The 17,736-nt window shown below is 34.8% G+C and overlaps 1 protein-coding gene across 1 annotated transcript; it reads left to right on the top strand.

The window, feature by feature from the left end:
• Positions 1-9,413: 9,413 nt before the first annotated feature.
• LOC145661690 (uncharacterized) lies at positions 9,414-10,142 on the top strand. Its single transcript, XM_081727019.1, has one exon. The coding sequence runs from the start codon at positions 9,414-9,416 to the stop codon at positions 10,140-10,142; it is 729 nt and encodes a 242-aa protein (XP_081583145.1).
• Positions 10,143-17,736: the final 7,594 nt, after the last annotated feature.

Here is a 17,736-nt window from a genome sequence, read left to right as displayed (position 1 = left end):
CGTCACCTTTACGTAATGTCCACGTTTCCGCCCTATACAGTACAACACTCCACACGAAGCATTTTATGAGTCGTTTTCTCAACTCCTTATTCAAGGTCCCACAACATAGACTTTTCTTCCTCCTAAAGGCTTATTTTGCCATTCCTATCCTTGATTTTATTTCGCGTTCGCATTTCATGTCATTACTAAGAATACTACCCAGGTACCGAAAACTATTCACTTGTTCTATTTTCTCCCCTCCTACTTTTATATTTGACACAGACTCCTTCCAATCACCGTGGCTTTTGTCTTTGTAACATTTATTTTCATCCCATATTCTTCAAAGCACTTTCTCATTTTTCTAACATTTTATTGATTTTCTTTTCAGATTCTGGAAGAAGCGCCATATCGTCTACACATCTTATGCATCTAATCATTCTACTTCCTACCGAAAAGCCATCATCATCATGTAGGCTCTTTTTCACTATCTCTTTTAGATAGACATTAAATAGTGTTGGCGAGAGGCAGCATCCTTGTCGAACTCCCCTTCCAATTGCACTCTCTTCCGTCAGTTCTTCCCCTATCCTAACACTTACTTGTTGTTTCATGTATAAGTTTCTTATGAGTCTTCTATCTTTCCATTCCAACCCTATCTTTGTTAGAACTTCCAACAAAAATTCCCAATTCACGCGGTCAAAAGCCTTTTCTAGATCAATAAATAATTTGCGACTTCAACGTTCTTTATTTTATCTGACAATGGCTTTTATTTGTGATTAGCGATTATCATTTATCATCCTTCGAACGCTAAGATTTGCAACTGTAGTGGTAAACTACGTAGCAATTTGATGTAGATGCTTTCTTTTTCCCAGCATGCATTCGGCGATACTCACTTCTCAGCATGCAGAAAAGTAAGCACTGTTGTTATTGGCTACGATTCTTTACTTGCATCCTTGTCAACCAATCCCGTAACGTATAAAGCATGTCTACTACTTTTCCTTTGTCTACAAGTCCGCTTAGTGAATGTGAGTGAGAGAGAGAGAGAGAGCAGCCTAAGAAAGAAAAGAAAAGTGAATCTTATGCTCGATGTTCGCTCAAATGATTAAGAAATGACAATCTTCGTAAAAAAGGGATTCACCTAATGGTGGAAATTGAAGTTATGAAAGTACGGTATAGTTTGAACCGCCAGATATAAATGAAATAGCTGAATGACGACTGTACGTAAGTTTTCTATATTTGTGTGCAAGTAAGTTTTTGTAAGTCTTCCACGTTTAATGTTATTACTCTGTTCAGCTTATGGAACTGTGAGTTGCCAGCACATCTGAAGCTAAGGAAGCAAAATTTGAAGAATAATCATTTGATTCTCATCATTCATTTTAAAGTGATCTTCGTAATCTACAATGAATAAAAGGAAGTTACTTTTCGTAAGTCATGTGCATCGAAAAGGTTTTGTGCAGTAGTGCAGTGTGATTGTTACGAGTATTAGCAAAAGTAAAACAGCCATTCGTTTTCTAAATGATAATAAAGTGCTCAATTGCAAAAGTCTATGTGCATATCATAAAAGAATTATCTCCATCATATAAGCTGCAGCAAAACAACAAAAAAATACGTATATAACTAGGTGAAGAGAAACAAAGAAAAGTAAAAGTAATATAATTCAATTACAGGTCACACAAAAATTGAGTTTGTTTTGTCACGTCATATTTAGTTGTCAGTTTTATTATTAATATTTGCCTACAACGAATAACATATAATTGTCATCCTTATTTGATGCTTTGTTTTTAAATGCAGCTTATCAAGTCTTGTACGAGACGAATATTCAATTAAAAGGTCTAGATTCGATCCTCAAAGTATTTTTGATTTTCTCATCCAAATAAAAAAGGTATTATCGTCAGAGGTTAATCATTCCGCAGATTGTTAAGAGTTTTCTTTACCGTATATTTACCCAATGCATGTCTGTAAAATATATGGGCACAGCGTATGTCAATTTTTGATAGTTGGATGGATATGGTAAGTAACTAAAATAAAACATCACATTGTCCCAACGTGCTTCAATACGTCGCGTCTGGTGATTTCCTTCGAGGCAGCCCAGTAACTCAGGTGACTGCCAAGTCTGAGAATTTTTTTATCGAGAAGTAAGGCGTTATTGCACGAATTTTCTCATCTGTTGTTCTGAAGCTATCGAATGTGGTGTTATATTCTCTTTATTCTGATCATTTCTTTGCTGGTTAAACTTAAAGGTAAGTAGTCCTTAATCCAATGATATCACAGTCATACTGTGATATACTGTCAGATTATTTTTAACTAGTCATTATTTCGAACTTCAAATTGTTATTATTTAAAGTTTAATTAAACGTTTCTTATCTCGTATTAGAATGTTTGCTTTATGAAATGTATGTACGGATTCTTCTCAAGATTTGGAAATAAATGTTTCAACAATAAGGAATTTCCTTTTAAAAATCTCATGGCCATGAGTATTGTAAATAAATAATATTTTATCGTCAAAAGCCATTCTAAATCTTCTGATTTCAACGGACACCGAATTCATGTAAAAACACGTGGATAAAACAGAAGGCAAATACTCAAATTCACAAGAAGCTCTATGTGTTAAGAACGCAGTCTATTTTCGGGAATAAGGCGTTAAAATCAATATCGTAAAATTAACTTTATCCGAAGTTCAGATAAAAGATTAAGACTTATTTAGATATAAAGGTTTAATCATTTTTGTAATTAATAATCATGCATTTATATCTTCTTTTGCTCCTTAGTTGAAAAAAAGTGTATAATCACTACTCAAACTTGAATCATCTCTTGTTCCAAACAATTTCATCTAATAATTTTTCCAAACACTTCTGATCAACACTATCTTAAGGATACATCTTTCTAAGTATTGGAGCATCATCATTTATACTAATATTATATCCATACCTCCTAAATTCAATCTATTTTATATATAAATCGGTCAGAACAATCTGATATAAATTAACCACATACCGTTTTAAGTAGGATCTGCCTTGCATAATCGTGGATTCATCATGGGTATGTGTAAATGTTCTGCCATGGCCTGATCCTGAAACAGAAGTTGTCTTTTAATAACAAAGAATCAAAAAACTAGCATCAGCTGTTCTAGTCTCATGAGATATTCGGTTCCTTTATCCATTCCTTCCTTGCTCACCTTCCAGGATTGCTACGAAAAACAATTCTACCGGCTGCATTAGCCTTATCATGGTTAGATTGTGAAAATGCATGGTATGGTACTTGACATTTCTTGTATTAATACTAGTTTCCTCGTACACAACTCTATATGCACTTCTATAATTATAAGATTAGTTATATCAAATATTACCTTTGTAGCAAATAGGTGAACAATAAAACACGAACAGTTAGTATAAGCACCTTTCTGTCCAATTCTGTACTCTGAAATTGTTGCTATATTGGACTATTGAGGTCTGTATTATTTTATTCCTGTTATCAAGCGCAAATAAGGAAACTGGAGAACAATTGTCTTTCAAGGCACATGAGTTTTTAATAAACAATAACTGAATAAAAACGATACGGAAAGGTTGCCTTGTTGTAACAATGTATTTGATGTAGTATATTTGAATTAAACAAATATTTATTATTTACGAAAGTTTATTTAAGATGAACTCGAGTCTGGATTTGAACACAGGAATCTCAGGGACTAATCTTACCTTATTGCCCTTCTACTCATTGTCAATTTCGTCTGACTCCGTGTTATACTAATCTGCACGGGTCTTTGATCTCCACTCCATCGACGTATTGTTTCTTGCTAAGCAATCATAAATTTCTTGGTTCGTTTTGTGGATATCATACTTGTATCTATTCACCTCTGATAACAATACTTCTAAGTTGGATGGATTATCATACATCTATACGTTGATATGTAGAAAGTCTTGGCAATTTCCTGATTTTATATAACGTTTTGACATATTGCAAACAGATCTTCATGTAACGGCTTATTTCAAAGTGACACTAAAGTATATTCCTTGTATTTCTATATCTTTAGCGTATGTCGATTGCGATGCATACAAGCGCCTTTGAAAGCAGAAAGTCGTTATTGCAGGATTATAATTTAACTGAGGATCTTTATAATCTTTAAATGAAAATCTTTATATTCAATTATCTTGTAGTATTTCTTTTATTTAATTACAGTATTTCTAATAGAGAGGATAGCCTTGCGATCGCATAATCTAATTAAATATCATCAAATTTTCTTATCAGGATTTACGACGAAGTTTGTATGATGATTTCATTAAATATTTTATACATTGCACAACATTTTACTTAATATTAAAAAAAATTGACTATGTTTCACAGTCACCTCTTATGATAAAATTTGTGCGTAACACAGACTCAAGGATTATTTTGTACGCTGATATTATTTGCTTCATAGGGATGGACAGGACTGTAGCTTGTAGGGGAGCAGAAGGCAACACCCCCCAGGGAAACTCCTCGCCGTTCGAAGGGGCCCATTTTTATGACAAAAATTTCTTACTGCATACACGATACGAACATCAAATTATAAATGAAGCATCAAACAGGTTCACTACATTACATAAACATAGCAGAACACAAAATGTAAATTTGAAATTGAGTCGTGGACACATTTTAGTAAAAAATGTCTACTAGTAGTGACCCTAGAAATAATATTCATTCGTATGGCTTTGAGATTTGTCAATATTGTTCCCCTAATTAATTTGTCATGTATGGAACGGACCAAGGGACATAACTAGCGGTCCCGCAGACCTTGCCGTGCGGGAGGGTCCATAAAAAGTAAGAGAAAGATGAAAGAGGGACCCAAGAATTAGAACAACAACTTTTCTAGGGACTAGAAAATGCTCGTCCCCAGAAAAAATTTAAGTTTCTTCGCTGAGGACGGAGAAAATATAATACGAAAGCTAGCAAACGAGGTGGTGATTAATCTAGTATTTTAGGCCTCTTAGGCATTTTGTATTGTAAATCTATTTTTAGTCAGACATTTAACATGCCGCACATTCTGCTGAGGTTATATTTTAGAATTTTATGTAAACTAAAATTGAGAGTTTACACAACCCTGTTCATTTCTACGTGATCTATCACTGATGTGTGCATTATTGTTTGATAATACGGTACATTAGATAAGCTACAATTAAAACTCAGGAGTTAATTAAGTTCTAGGGTGTATCTTATTAATCGTATTATGTATTTTCATCAATGTAGTGTCATAATGAAAGAACTTAGTGAGGCTATTTTTCAGTATCTGTTTCACTAAGTAAGTGGCGTAGTCCTTGTAAAACATAAATTTTCAATATTACAAAGAAATTCGTTTTCTCGAAAACTACGCTTGAGGCTTAGTACCCACACATATCATTTTGTTCAGTTCAACAGTTCTATCGATTTGTATATGTATCATCATTGGATATTTTTATACGCTAAACACTAATAATATTGAACAATCAGTTTACATTTCAATCAGAAGCACTAAGAATATACTCGTTACGTAAGATTAGTATTTCTTACTGAAATGAAATCAGTACCTGACATAAAGGGGGTAAGATATTATTTCATATAACAGTTAAGTTGGTAAGATGACAATACAATATTGACGGAAATCAAGCTGAATCATCAGCGTTTTGTTCCATTTTGATATAATAATTAGAAGCGGCTATATCCTATTTCATCTCTGTGTATTTAATCTGATTATTCATTATGCTTATGTGTAGATGAAATACAACAAGAACCGTTGAGAATGCTTTAAGAGCATTGTCAGAACGAACTTTAAAAAAAACGGAGAGATGGAGCGGGAAGGATATCTGTGATTGTTCCTACATGTAAATCTTTTTGTCCGCACGTTGTTCTGTTTCTCGCAAAAATTCGCAAAATATTATCTGTTTATGACTTAGAGTTTCCGATATATGGCTCTTTAAATCTCCAGAAGTTCGAATTTTTGGCCAATATTTGGGGGAACGGTGGCTAGTTGGCCAGTATCCAGTTGATCAGTGGCCACCGATTCTATTTGGTACCAAAATGTTTACTTTCCTCTTAGGTATTGATTAACATAAATATGATTTCTCTATGACTTACGGTTTCCGAGAAATGTCACCTTAAATCTCTGGAAATTGGCCATTTTTTGGCCAATATCTCGGGAACGGTAAGAGTGACGCAAAAAAATTTATGCCCTTTCTCAGATAGTTGTTGATGCTCTATCGAATGCACGGTTCAAAATTAAAAAAAGTCGCAAATAACAGACAGACGGACAGACAGACTCACAGACATAGAGAATTCAGTAACGAACTTTTTAAGTTCGTTGAATAATACTTGCTGCAATTGTTTCAAATAAGAAAAGTTTGAAGCGAGACGTTTCTATGTTGTTTATAAATATGTTACCAAATGGTGACTTTGGTCTTTGCAGCGTAGTTTAGTTGCAAAAGTAATAGGCATGAGCAACAGTAATTATTCAATGCATTATCTATATCCAGTGTATAGTCACAGGGGAGTGAGAAGATATTGCTTTCCACTATACATGGATTATACGGCTAGACACTTGGACTCAAGTTTTAACAGAAACTTAGTATTCTCAGACAACTGCAAAATATTCATGGAACTCAGCAATAAAAAGGACTTCGGACTACTCAAAATGTCACAGATATTTCCTACTTATTGTGTAACATATGGTTTCTAAAAGTAAATCCCGATAAGAGTAGTTCCATAATACTTCCCTTAAGAAAATATTATATACAGCTCACATAACATAAGTAGTCTTCCCATCCCGATAGTCGATAGTCATAAGGATCTCAGAGTTGTTATTTTTCACACAAATATTACTTTTAGATAGCATATTGAAACGATAACTAAGCATTACTTATCTGTACTATTTCAGCACTCTCAAATCTATCCAGGCTAATTCCAAATCTAAACCTTTGTCTTATAATACCTTCTAAATACCTAGTCTACATTGGAAGACAGAATACAAACTTGCGTAAACAGTAAATTTTCAACTTCTTTTCACTTGTTGTAGAGACTTTTATAGTGAGTTTGTATCATTGCCATTACATTTGCGTAACGATTCTCTTTTGTTTTAAAAACTGTTTGTGTGTGTGAGTGTCAGCAAGTTGAGCGAAATGAGAGCCATACAATACGGTCCTCCGGAGTTCGTGAAAAATACAATGAAACAGTAAGTTGTGTTTCAGTTGTTGTGTAGTTAGTGTAAATAAACATTTATTCATTTATCACAATTAAGTTGTTTTTTGTGAACATTTATTCATCAACAGACAGAAACATTGGTCAACTCCGACCGGATCACAGTGAACTAGCATTTGATACAAACTGTGAATATGTATGTGAACAATTGTTACATTCTTCTTTGTTTAGTTCTGTTCATGCGTGCAGTGACATTTATTAATTCTTCTGGAAACTATGTGAATAGACATAAGTGAGAACACGTTCATCTGTGTGGACTTTTGTGTGGACTTGTGTTCGTTAGTGTTAGTGGGGACTTACAATATTTTTCAAGATGGAGGGCTCAGACAGAAGCAAGTTAGTGAAACAACGTGGTTTTTGCAAAAGTCAACTGACAAGAATTCAAAACTACGTAAGTAATATTAATTCAACAACTACAATTAGTCAGGTAAAAGTACGTAAGACTGCAATGATTAAGCTGTATAAAAAATTCGATTAAGTACAATCACAGTTAGAAATAAACTTCGAACAAGCAGAGGACGATGCATATAGGGAGAAGTTTAAAACCAGTTAACATGATGTATTAGCGCAACTAGAAGATTTTTTTATTCAGCGTAACCAGAAATATTGAAACAATTCCTCGAAAAATGAGAATCGGTGTCAAATGATCAATTAAAATTATCTCGTGTAGAATTGCCTCCATTTGAAGCACGATACATAAACTGGCTTTCAAATTGCAGACAATTTGAAAGTTATGATTCATAATAACGATAACGTGTCAGTGTTGCAAAAGTTCCATTACCTTAGAAGTGCATTGAGAGGGGAGGTGTATGTTTTAATAGCGGATCTGCAGGTTACAGTAGCTAATTATAAAATTTCATGGCAATTATTGAAAGACAAGTATGAAAATAAGCGTTTGATTGCAGCTACTCATGTCCGTAATTTGTTACATATTAAATGTATCACAAAGGAAACTACATCAGAATTAAGATAATTTATTATTTCAGCTACTAGTAACTTGAATGCAGTACGAGCTTTATTTAGATATGCAGACACCACCAGAAGAGGTTTTGTTAATTCAATATTTAGTTTCACAATTAGACAGTAACATTAGGCGTGCGTGGGAGTTACAAACCACAGATCGTTCTTTCCCTCCCTTATCAGAGTTCTTTGCTTTCTTGGAACGTAGGTGTCAAGCATTTGAAACTATAAGAAATACGCCATCGCAAAAAGTAGTGTCAAGGTCAAGGAGCGATAAAAATAGACAGTGCGAAAAGAGACAAAAAAAGAAGAAACAACCAAATCATACGTGACAACAACTTAGTTTTCTGTAACTTTTGTAAATAAAACCTAATACATCAGTTGTTTAAATGTCCTGCGTTTTTAAACGCTGAAGCAAAAGAAAGACAAGAGTATGTTCGAGATAATTTATTGTGTTTCAACTGTCTCAAAAAAGAATGTAAAGTAAAGAAGTGCAGATCAGGTGGCTGTAAACGCTGTTCGAAAAGGCATAATACCTTGCTGCATTATGATGTAATGTCAAAAGCAGATGAGGAAACCAGTGTTGCTAATTCACAATCAAGAAATTTTTCGAGTTTCTAATACGAATAGGGAAAGTATGACACAAGGTTCTTATTGCGTTTTCAAGGGAAAACCAAATGTTACTCTTATGTTATCTACTGCTATAGTAAATATGCGAGATACAAATGGTAAATTACGTCCATGTAGAGTGTTATTAGATTCCGCCAGTCAAAGTAATTTTATGACTGAAGATTTAGTTCAAGGATTGCGTCTACCTAAAAATAAACACTAATTCCAATTCAAGGTATTAATAGTATGATTAGTGAAACAAAGCATTGTGTAGATGTACATATAGAATCAAGAATTCGTGAATTTGCAATTGATGTAAACTGTTTAGTTTTGTTCAAAATAACAGATAACATTCCAAGTATGCGAATATATCATGCTGATTGGAACTTGCTGACAGACATAGTGTATGCAGAACCTAACTTTCACCAACCAGATATTATTGACATTTTGTTAGGCGCGGAAGTGTTTTTTGACATTTTGCGGTAGCATAAACTAACTAGACCAGAGAATTGTCCAGTAGTACAAGAGACTGAATTTGGGTATATTTTGGCAGGTAAAGTGCCTACAAGAGATTCTAGTATACCACAAGTGTCATTTTTGTGCAAGAAAGTAGCCTTGATAGACAGTTACAGACATTTTGCGAGCTCGAAACTATACATTCAACAGTCATGACTCAAGAAGAAAGGCAATGTGAACGACACTTTGAGGAAAACAGTAGAGATAGCAGTGGTCGATTCGTTGTACGCCTGCCAATTAAACCAAGCCATAAACCATTAAAAGAATCTTATAATTTAGCTCTTCGTAGATTTTACCAGCTAGAAAGACGGTTGCAGCAGTGTCCAGAAATTAACGAGCAGTACTATAACTTTATTAGGGAATATGAAGAATTAGATCATATGAAACCAATGAAAGAAGAACATGAAGATAGTACTATGAAATGTTATCTGCCACATCACGCAGTATTGGAACCATCCAGTACCACAACAAAGTTAAGAGTGGTTTTCGACGCTTCTGCAAAGACTTCAACGGGGGTTTCATTAATCGACATACTTGTGACCGGACCAACAATCCAGCAAGATTTACATTCAACTGTCAGGAGATTTCGGACCTTTCCTATTGCTTTTACTGCGGATATTCAGTCAATGTATCGAATAATTAAAGTTTATGAAGATGACATTGGACTTCAAAAAATTCTGTGGAGATATTCATCAGTGGGACCTGTCAAGATTTATAAGTTGCAGCGGGTCACATATGGTGAAGCACCATCACCATATTTGGCGACGGCATGTATTCGAAAGTTAGCGGAAGAAGAAAGAAGTAGATATCCTCAAGCAGCGATAGTATTGGAACGTGACTTTTATATGGATGATGTAAGCTCAGGATGCCATAACGTTTAACAGGTGTTAAAGCTTCAGAAGGAACTTCTTCAATTATTGTAAAGCAGTGGGTGTACTTTAAGAAAATGGTGTTCGAACGAGCCAGCATTGTTGACAGCAGTGCCAGAAGAACGTAGGGAAATACACATACCGTTTGAATTTGAGTCCGAGTCAGGTGTTTCAACATTGGGCTTACCTTGGAATCTTGCATCAGATAAGCTTCTCATCACCAACAAGTCAGTTAAAGAATATCTCGCGACCAACATACCAACCACACGTCAAGTGACTTCAACCATAGCTAAAATATTTGACCCTTTAGGACTTATAAGCCCTGTAGTTACTCTGTTCAAGATTTTCTTACAACAATTATGGATCCAAAAGATCAATTAGGATGATCAAATACCATCAGAGCTCCATCAGCAATGGCTAGACATGTGTCATCATCTTCCAAGTGTTAACGAAGTACAAATTGATAGATGTGTAATATTGAAGAATTATGTTCATGTCGAGATACATGGGTTTGCTGACAGCAGTCAACTTGCTTACGGCTGTTGCATTTATGTTAAAACTGTGGACGTTTCAGACAAAACTATTGTTAAACTTTTGGGTTTTAAATCGAGAATAGCTCCTATTAAAAAAGGTAACTTTACCTAGACTTGAACTTTGTGCGGCAGTACTTTTGAGCAGGTTGTATCACAAAATAGTTCCGATATTAAACATTTCAGTGGATAGTACTCACTTCTGGACCGATTCAAAAATAGTGCTTGCATGGATATCATCTCCAGCTGCCAGATGGAAGGAGTTCGTGACAAACAGGGTTGTAGAGATACATGAGATCACATCAGTCAACCAGTGTCATCATGTGTCGTCAATGGACAATCCAGCCGACATTATTACACGGGAAATGGATCCGAAACAGTTGAAGGAAGCAGATATTTGGTGGCACGGACCCGCATGACTTGAATCATCTGCATGGTCTGAACAATCAGAAGTGGTAGACGAAGATGTTCCAGAAGAGAGGAAAGTAACGAACATATTTTTAGCCAGTTATGAAGGTGACATAAGCTGTCTGGAGAAATTTTCATCATTGTGGAAATTATTGTGAGTTATTTGTTTGTCTCGTCGTTTTATTTACAATTATAAAAATCACAACGAGAAGAAAGTAGGAACTATTTCCACTACTGAAATTAGTGATACTTTACAACAATGCATTAAGCTAATCCAACAGGTTAGTTATTCACAAGAATTCAAAGATTTAGCTTCGTCAGGACAAGTTTCATCCCAAAGTGAACTTAAATCTTTGTATCAATTTATAGATAATGAACAGTTGCCACGAGTGGGAGGACGGCTAAAAACTACGACTTACTGTATGATAGCAGACATCAGATCATCTTACCACCTAGAGAGCATCTCAGCAAATTGATAATTGAAGCGAAGTTGATTGACTTGGTTCAATCAAGAGAGGGGAGAATGTAGAGACTTTTATAGTGAGTTTGTAACATTGCCATTACATTTGCGTAACGTTTCTCTTTTGTTTTAAAAACAGTTTGTGTGTGTGAGTGTCAGCAAGTTGAGAGCCATGAGAGTCATAGAACACGATCCTCCGGAGTTCGTGAAGAAGACAATATAACAGTAAGTTTAAGTGTTTCAGTTGTTGTGTAGTTAGTGTAAATAAACATTTATTCATTTATCACAATTAAGTTGTTTTTTGTGAACATTTATTCATCAACAGACAGAAACACTTGTGATTAAATCAGTCAGCATAAATATATTTTATAAACTTACACACGACCAACTCATGTCCAAAAACACTATTCTCAAAACTATCTTCCGAGATCCCTTCTGACAAACATATAATGCATGTCTCTTTCATGGGCTTAATGGTAGAGCGTTCCCCTCTGGTGCATGGAGTCCCTGGTTCGATCCCAGCTCGCGCCAAGTGAGCTTTGTGGTGGACAAACACAGTGTGCGTGGATTTCCTCGGAGTTCTCCTGTTTCCTCCCACTTTTTTATTCAACCATTTCATTCATTTCTCAACATCACCGTCTTTTTTAGCCTAGCCGAGGGACGTAAAACTCAAAGATTTAATTTCATTTTCATATAGTTGATCTAGATTATCAATAGTTCAAAGGACTTCAAAAAGACTTATCAACAGTTTCTGTTCTAAAGACTTATTCAGTTACATAACGAAATATCACATACAATCGTCGATTTACTTAATCCGAAAGGTGCATATATATTTGCCTCACGACATTCTTTTCATGGGTAAATATTATTCCATTCGCGTATTAGTCACTGTTGTTAAGTATTTTAGCTGCTGTTCTTGTTTTGTTAATGTATCAATATATTATTGCCACACTGTGTTGTTAGATATTCCAGTGTAAGCCGGAATTTATCGTGTCAGGATTTTTTTCGTACATAAATAAAATGTACTACAAATAGTTGTGTTGTACCACTTTCGGTTTGTATTAGAAATTACTGGAGGATATTGAACATTTCTCTAGAAGCTGAGTTGATTGCAAGAAACAAGTCTCCATTCATTAACCGTTCTCACTCTGATAGTTCTCAACAGAGAGACGAAATAATGTACACACGCCACCATTATATTAGACTTCCGTTTTTTTTTGTTTTTTTTTGTTTTTTGTTTTTTTAAGCATAGCTTTGAAGTTTCATAATATAGTGTACTGTTTATTTAGTTTATATTAGGCCGACGACATGAAACTATGAAGTGTAACCTTATACCATTTACTATTGCTTTGACAAGTACGTTTCCCTAAATCTATTCTTTTGGAAGTATCTATGCTAAATGATTTTTTACTTAACTTTTCATGTAAACAAACGTAAACAAACACCCCGAACCATATATGTGTGTGCTGAAAAGTTTATTCTTAATTATAAATAAATGAATAGTTTACTAAATGACAAATTCAAAGAAACTATTAAATATCAAATACGTTATAACGATATATAATACAGCTACAAGAAGAAAGAATCCGCCAAAATACTTCCAGATGGATGTCAAGAATGTAGAGCTGAAATGAAGTAAAAACATACATTTAAAAATAATGTAACAACATACGACATTTTTCTGACAAATCACATTCTAATGCGCATTGGCAGATGACTATTGCAATTTCTAGCTTGACCATAAGATATATAATTGTATTTCTCTTTTGAGGAAGTGCATGTAACAAAAGGAAATTACTGAGACATCCAATCTGACGATAGTCTCAGTTATATGTAGTGATGTTGATCGATCATCTCGCCAAAACTATTTCAGATCGTAGTATATTTATTACTCTTTCTCATATTACTTGTTTTTTCTCTTGAATTGAAGTTACGATAATTTTCTAGTGTTGTAAAATTAGTGCAACAGTCTGCCTTCTTAGAAATTTTATTATTATTGTATTAAGGTTGATAGCTGATAATATTAGATAGTCGTACCACTATTAGCCTTATTATTAAAGTAGTATCGTACTTACTATAATACTATTAAATTATATTATTTTATTAGTAATCATTCTGTATAAGTAAAGAAATTTTGATGATCTAATCTTTCGTTTAATTCGATATGACCCTCATTATTTTCAAACAAATATACCAAATAAGTTAGTGAACTAATATGGTCTACTTAATAGTATACTTCAAACAAAATCTTTTTCTTTCAGTTTCCATTGGACAAATATTTGGATTGTTTCTAGGAGCAAGTTTTATGAGTTTAGTAGAAGTGTGCTACTACGTATGTTTAAAAACTTTATACATAATCTGCAAGAAAACCCCACGCTACTAATGACAAGAAATTACAGAGAATGCAGTAACTCATCAGAATAATAATAATATTTCCTATATTGAAATTCACATAAAATTGGCCAAGTTTTTGAGGCTATGTGATTGTGAGTTTGCAGTTATATCTGTGTTAACTATTGTTTTATTCTTTTAGAATATTGACGGCAGACCTTCGGCGAACAAAAAAAAATAAATAAAATAGAACGACGTGTTGCAATGCACGCCAAAACAATTTTGATATTGCATGGTTTTTAAAATTCGCCTTGTCATTCGTATACTGTACAAAGACTTCAAGGCGTTGGGAACTTCCGATGAGGGCGTGTCAACTGCATCAAGGAAATTATACATAACGTGTGAATAGTATGAGAACACCATAGTTCATGCATCGTGTACAGAACGTTGCTGATAGGAGCCTCAAAAAGTCTACGAGATCCGTTGGCAGAGATATGAATGTGTTTTACTACACTATCTACAATGTAATAAACGAACTATTCTGTACTAGTTGTGTTGGAAGGAATAACGTGTAATTTATATAATCAGTCACTCAAGAACAACAGCCTCTGAAAACGAAATGATATAAAACAAAGTCAAACGTTCATCAAAAAATGTGGTCAAGATGAAACGTTGAACACAAGAAATGTCACGTGGTTATCTGTAGATCCTTCTTATATTCCCCATGTTATTCGCACAGAGGTACTCACAGTTATGATGGTTCTATGTAGATGTGATGAGTAGCGAAGGACACTTTCTTGTCATCACACTTCTTTCCATAGAGTTTCCGGATGAATGCCATTGCTGCTTTAAAGTTCTCGAAAGAATTGAGTGCCTGAGAGTGAGAAGGGTCTATGCCACAAACACATAGTTTTGAGAAAAATGAAGTTTTATTAGACTAACAGTAAGTACAAAACACATAACCTATGGTTATTGTTATTGCGCAATGGCTTATTTGCATTCAAATGTCAACAGAGTAATTGGAAAAATTGTTATTTGTTTGCGAATAAGCTTTTAACTGACGCTTAAGAGTTGATTGTAACAAAATTAAGTTTTCAATTACGATGGTTTTGTTTTGACTATACAAGCACTGTAACAGAACTATTCAGTTATGTCTGGTGTAATACGATGCAACAGTCATTATGTTGTTACAAACTAATAGAGCTTTTAAACACCCTCTGCCTGTTAACCCACATTTCCTCTTGCCTTTGCTGATTTCAAGTTGGTGTACAGATCATGGTACACCGATGGCATGTAGGGTAGGAGCGAGAGCACGTCCCGGCGCTTCAGATCATCATTTCTCGTCCTTCTGGATAAAGTTGTGGTACATTTTGTAAAACATCTTTCAGCATTGGTGTGGTCAGAGAGTCTTCCAATTGTTCGTTTCTTTCCTTTTTTTTTTTTTTTTTTTTTTGCAATCTCCTGGTTGTTTTTTAAACATACGGACTCTTGTCCAATGTTCAAGCTCTGAGTAGGAATACTTGAAATAAAAGTATCCTGGGCGGCTTTTAGTTACTTTTATTGCTGTGGCATCTCTGATGACAACGTTTTTGTTGTTAACACTGGTATTGTTATTGGCTACTGTATTTAACAGCATATTTTGGTTTAGAAAGTTTGATCGGTCCATGTCAATGACTGTAAAGTGATCTTTCACTCTACATTGTGTGAGTACTCTTTTTCCAGCCATCGTCACAAAGAAAAAGCTAGTCTTGTTTCAGTGCCTTTTTCTCTATCATACCGAAGTCGCTGTCGCTAGGCATGAACGTGTGGCCAGGAACAAGAAAAGAATGAATGATTTCATCAAATTTTTCAATATGGGCCAAAATATAATATGAAGTTAAAACCATCATGTTTTTATTTTGTCCACTGCAAGAGTCTGAAAAAAACCACAACTTTCTTTTGTTTTCCGTCATTTGCGTGTTCAAGAGAACTATGTACACACAAGACCCAATCTCACGGTCCCCACGAGAAGTAGTATTTTCTGGCCACATACACATGAATCCTTTGTTAGTGTTGCAAACATGAAAACCTAAGTTGTAAACCCGTAACTGCCTTAGATAAAATACTTCTTCAATAGGAATTTTAAGTAGCGGCATTGCTTGTTGCAAGTCATACGTTATGACACAATACTCATAAATAGAACTTGGCGAGTGCCTGGTAGCATCTGAAAGCAATTTATATCCTTCTTCTACTTTAAGCTGATGAAGGCGAACGGAATAAGAAATAAACTAGACAGGTATTTTTCAAATTTAACAGGCGGCCCTATATCGTCACCAGATCATTTTTCGTAATCTTTTAGGTAAAGTCTGTACATTTCACTAACAGACGACACACTGCGTATAAAGCTTTTGTTCTTTTTTTTTCAACTGTAGTGGCTTGTGTAACGAGGAAACATTTTGATGTGATTGATAACAAAATCAGTTTGAGAGTCTGCAACCTTTTTCATATTACCGTGTTTGCCGCGTTTGTCAATATGGGGCAAAATAGGCCTACGTGATTAAAGTGACAGGTTGTGCTCTTCCTCATCTTCATCACTTGCGCCTAACGGGCTAGGTTCCGTTTCTGTAGTATTCTCTCCAGCCCTGGCAACTGCGACCCTATCTTCCAAGATTGCAAAAGTGTCCCAAAAGGAGTTTAAACATACCCTAACATCTTTGCCATCTCCGTTTTTCAGATAATGCGTGAATGTTTGTGTTCTCCTTAACTTAATCATAACAGTGCGTTTGTTTCTGTATGCACGTTTACAGTCACTTTGCTTGCTAAGTCCCCACAAAAATGAATTTAGCAAGTTATAGTCACCTAACTTATAAAATGCTATGAAAAGATTATCCTTGTCCACGTCTGTCAATGTATGAAACTCACATCAACCTTGTTTGGCTTGTGCATTCTTTATGACACAGTCACATTCTCCCCTCTTGCTGCCACACGTTTGTTCGCTTTATCACTTACATAACTTTCACGACTGTTTCTTAGTCTTTTCGCAATATTCCTCTTCCAATCACCACTGTTTCTTAAATGTTGTTTTGATTTCACTACACAAACGTTTTCATTACCGTCAACAGCCGCTATTTTGCGGTTTTGCAAACAGTAGTATTTTACCAAGGTTACAAGGAAGGTATTTTACTGCTTGCAGAAGCTCATGCACGAGCAGACTGCAGAACACAACAAAACAGCTGAGGCTCCCTCCACCACTGACCGAGTGGCATAGCTCCTTCTCTGTCTCACCGAACAGCTGGCGCTTGCAATTCTCTATCTTCAACTGTCTGTAACACGCGAAGGGGATCTGCCACATGTCCAACTAGTTCAGCATTACACCGATAGATAGCAGCACAAACAGAAACTGTACCTATATCAAAACTTCAGGTTGTGTGGCATAGCCCCTTCTTACTCTCAGGCACTAAATTGTGAAACCCTGAACGTACAGAATATACTATTGAAACGAATACTTGCTTCAACACAATTCTGCAGCTTCGCATAAATGTGTTGCAACGAACCAGTAGTTACAAGGTCTTGCTTCAAGTATTTATTATTTATATTTCTAGTTTAATATTATAGGTTAACTGATTTTAATGTTTTATGAAGCTTAAAATAATTGACAATAGATGACAATAGATGACATGGCGATAGGCTACACTTTACATTTCTCGTAAAAAAATAAAATAAAATAAAATAAAATAAAATGGAAGGTCAATTGAATATAACAATTTTTGTACAGAAAAATTGTGTTTTAGAAATGTTCAGAGCCAAATAAACTTCATAATTTAATTGGAAAATAAAAGTTTCAACGCAATTATTTATATAAATAATAAATATGTACAAAGGAAGGTAAATTTCAAGT

The sequence above is a fragment of the Thermobia domestica genome, chromosome 10 (assembly GCF_964235325.1).
Source record: "Thermobia domestica chromosome 10, izTheDome1.hap1.1, whole genome shotgun sequence".
NCBI classification, from domain to species: domain Eukaryota; kingdom Metazoa; phylum Arthropoda; class Insecta; order Zygentoma; family Lepismatidae; genus Thermobia; species Thermobia domestica.
This window is presented reverse-complemented; position numbering and strand designations above follow the sequence as displayed.

Coding starts and splice junctions, on each gene's coding strand:
- LOC145661690 (XM_081727019.1), top strand. CDS start 9,414: ATGACTCAAGAAGAAAGGCAATGTGAACGACACTTTGAGGAAAACAGT.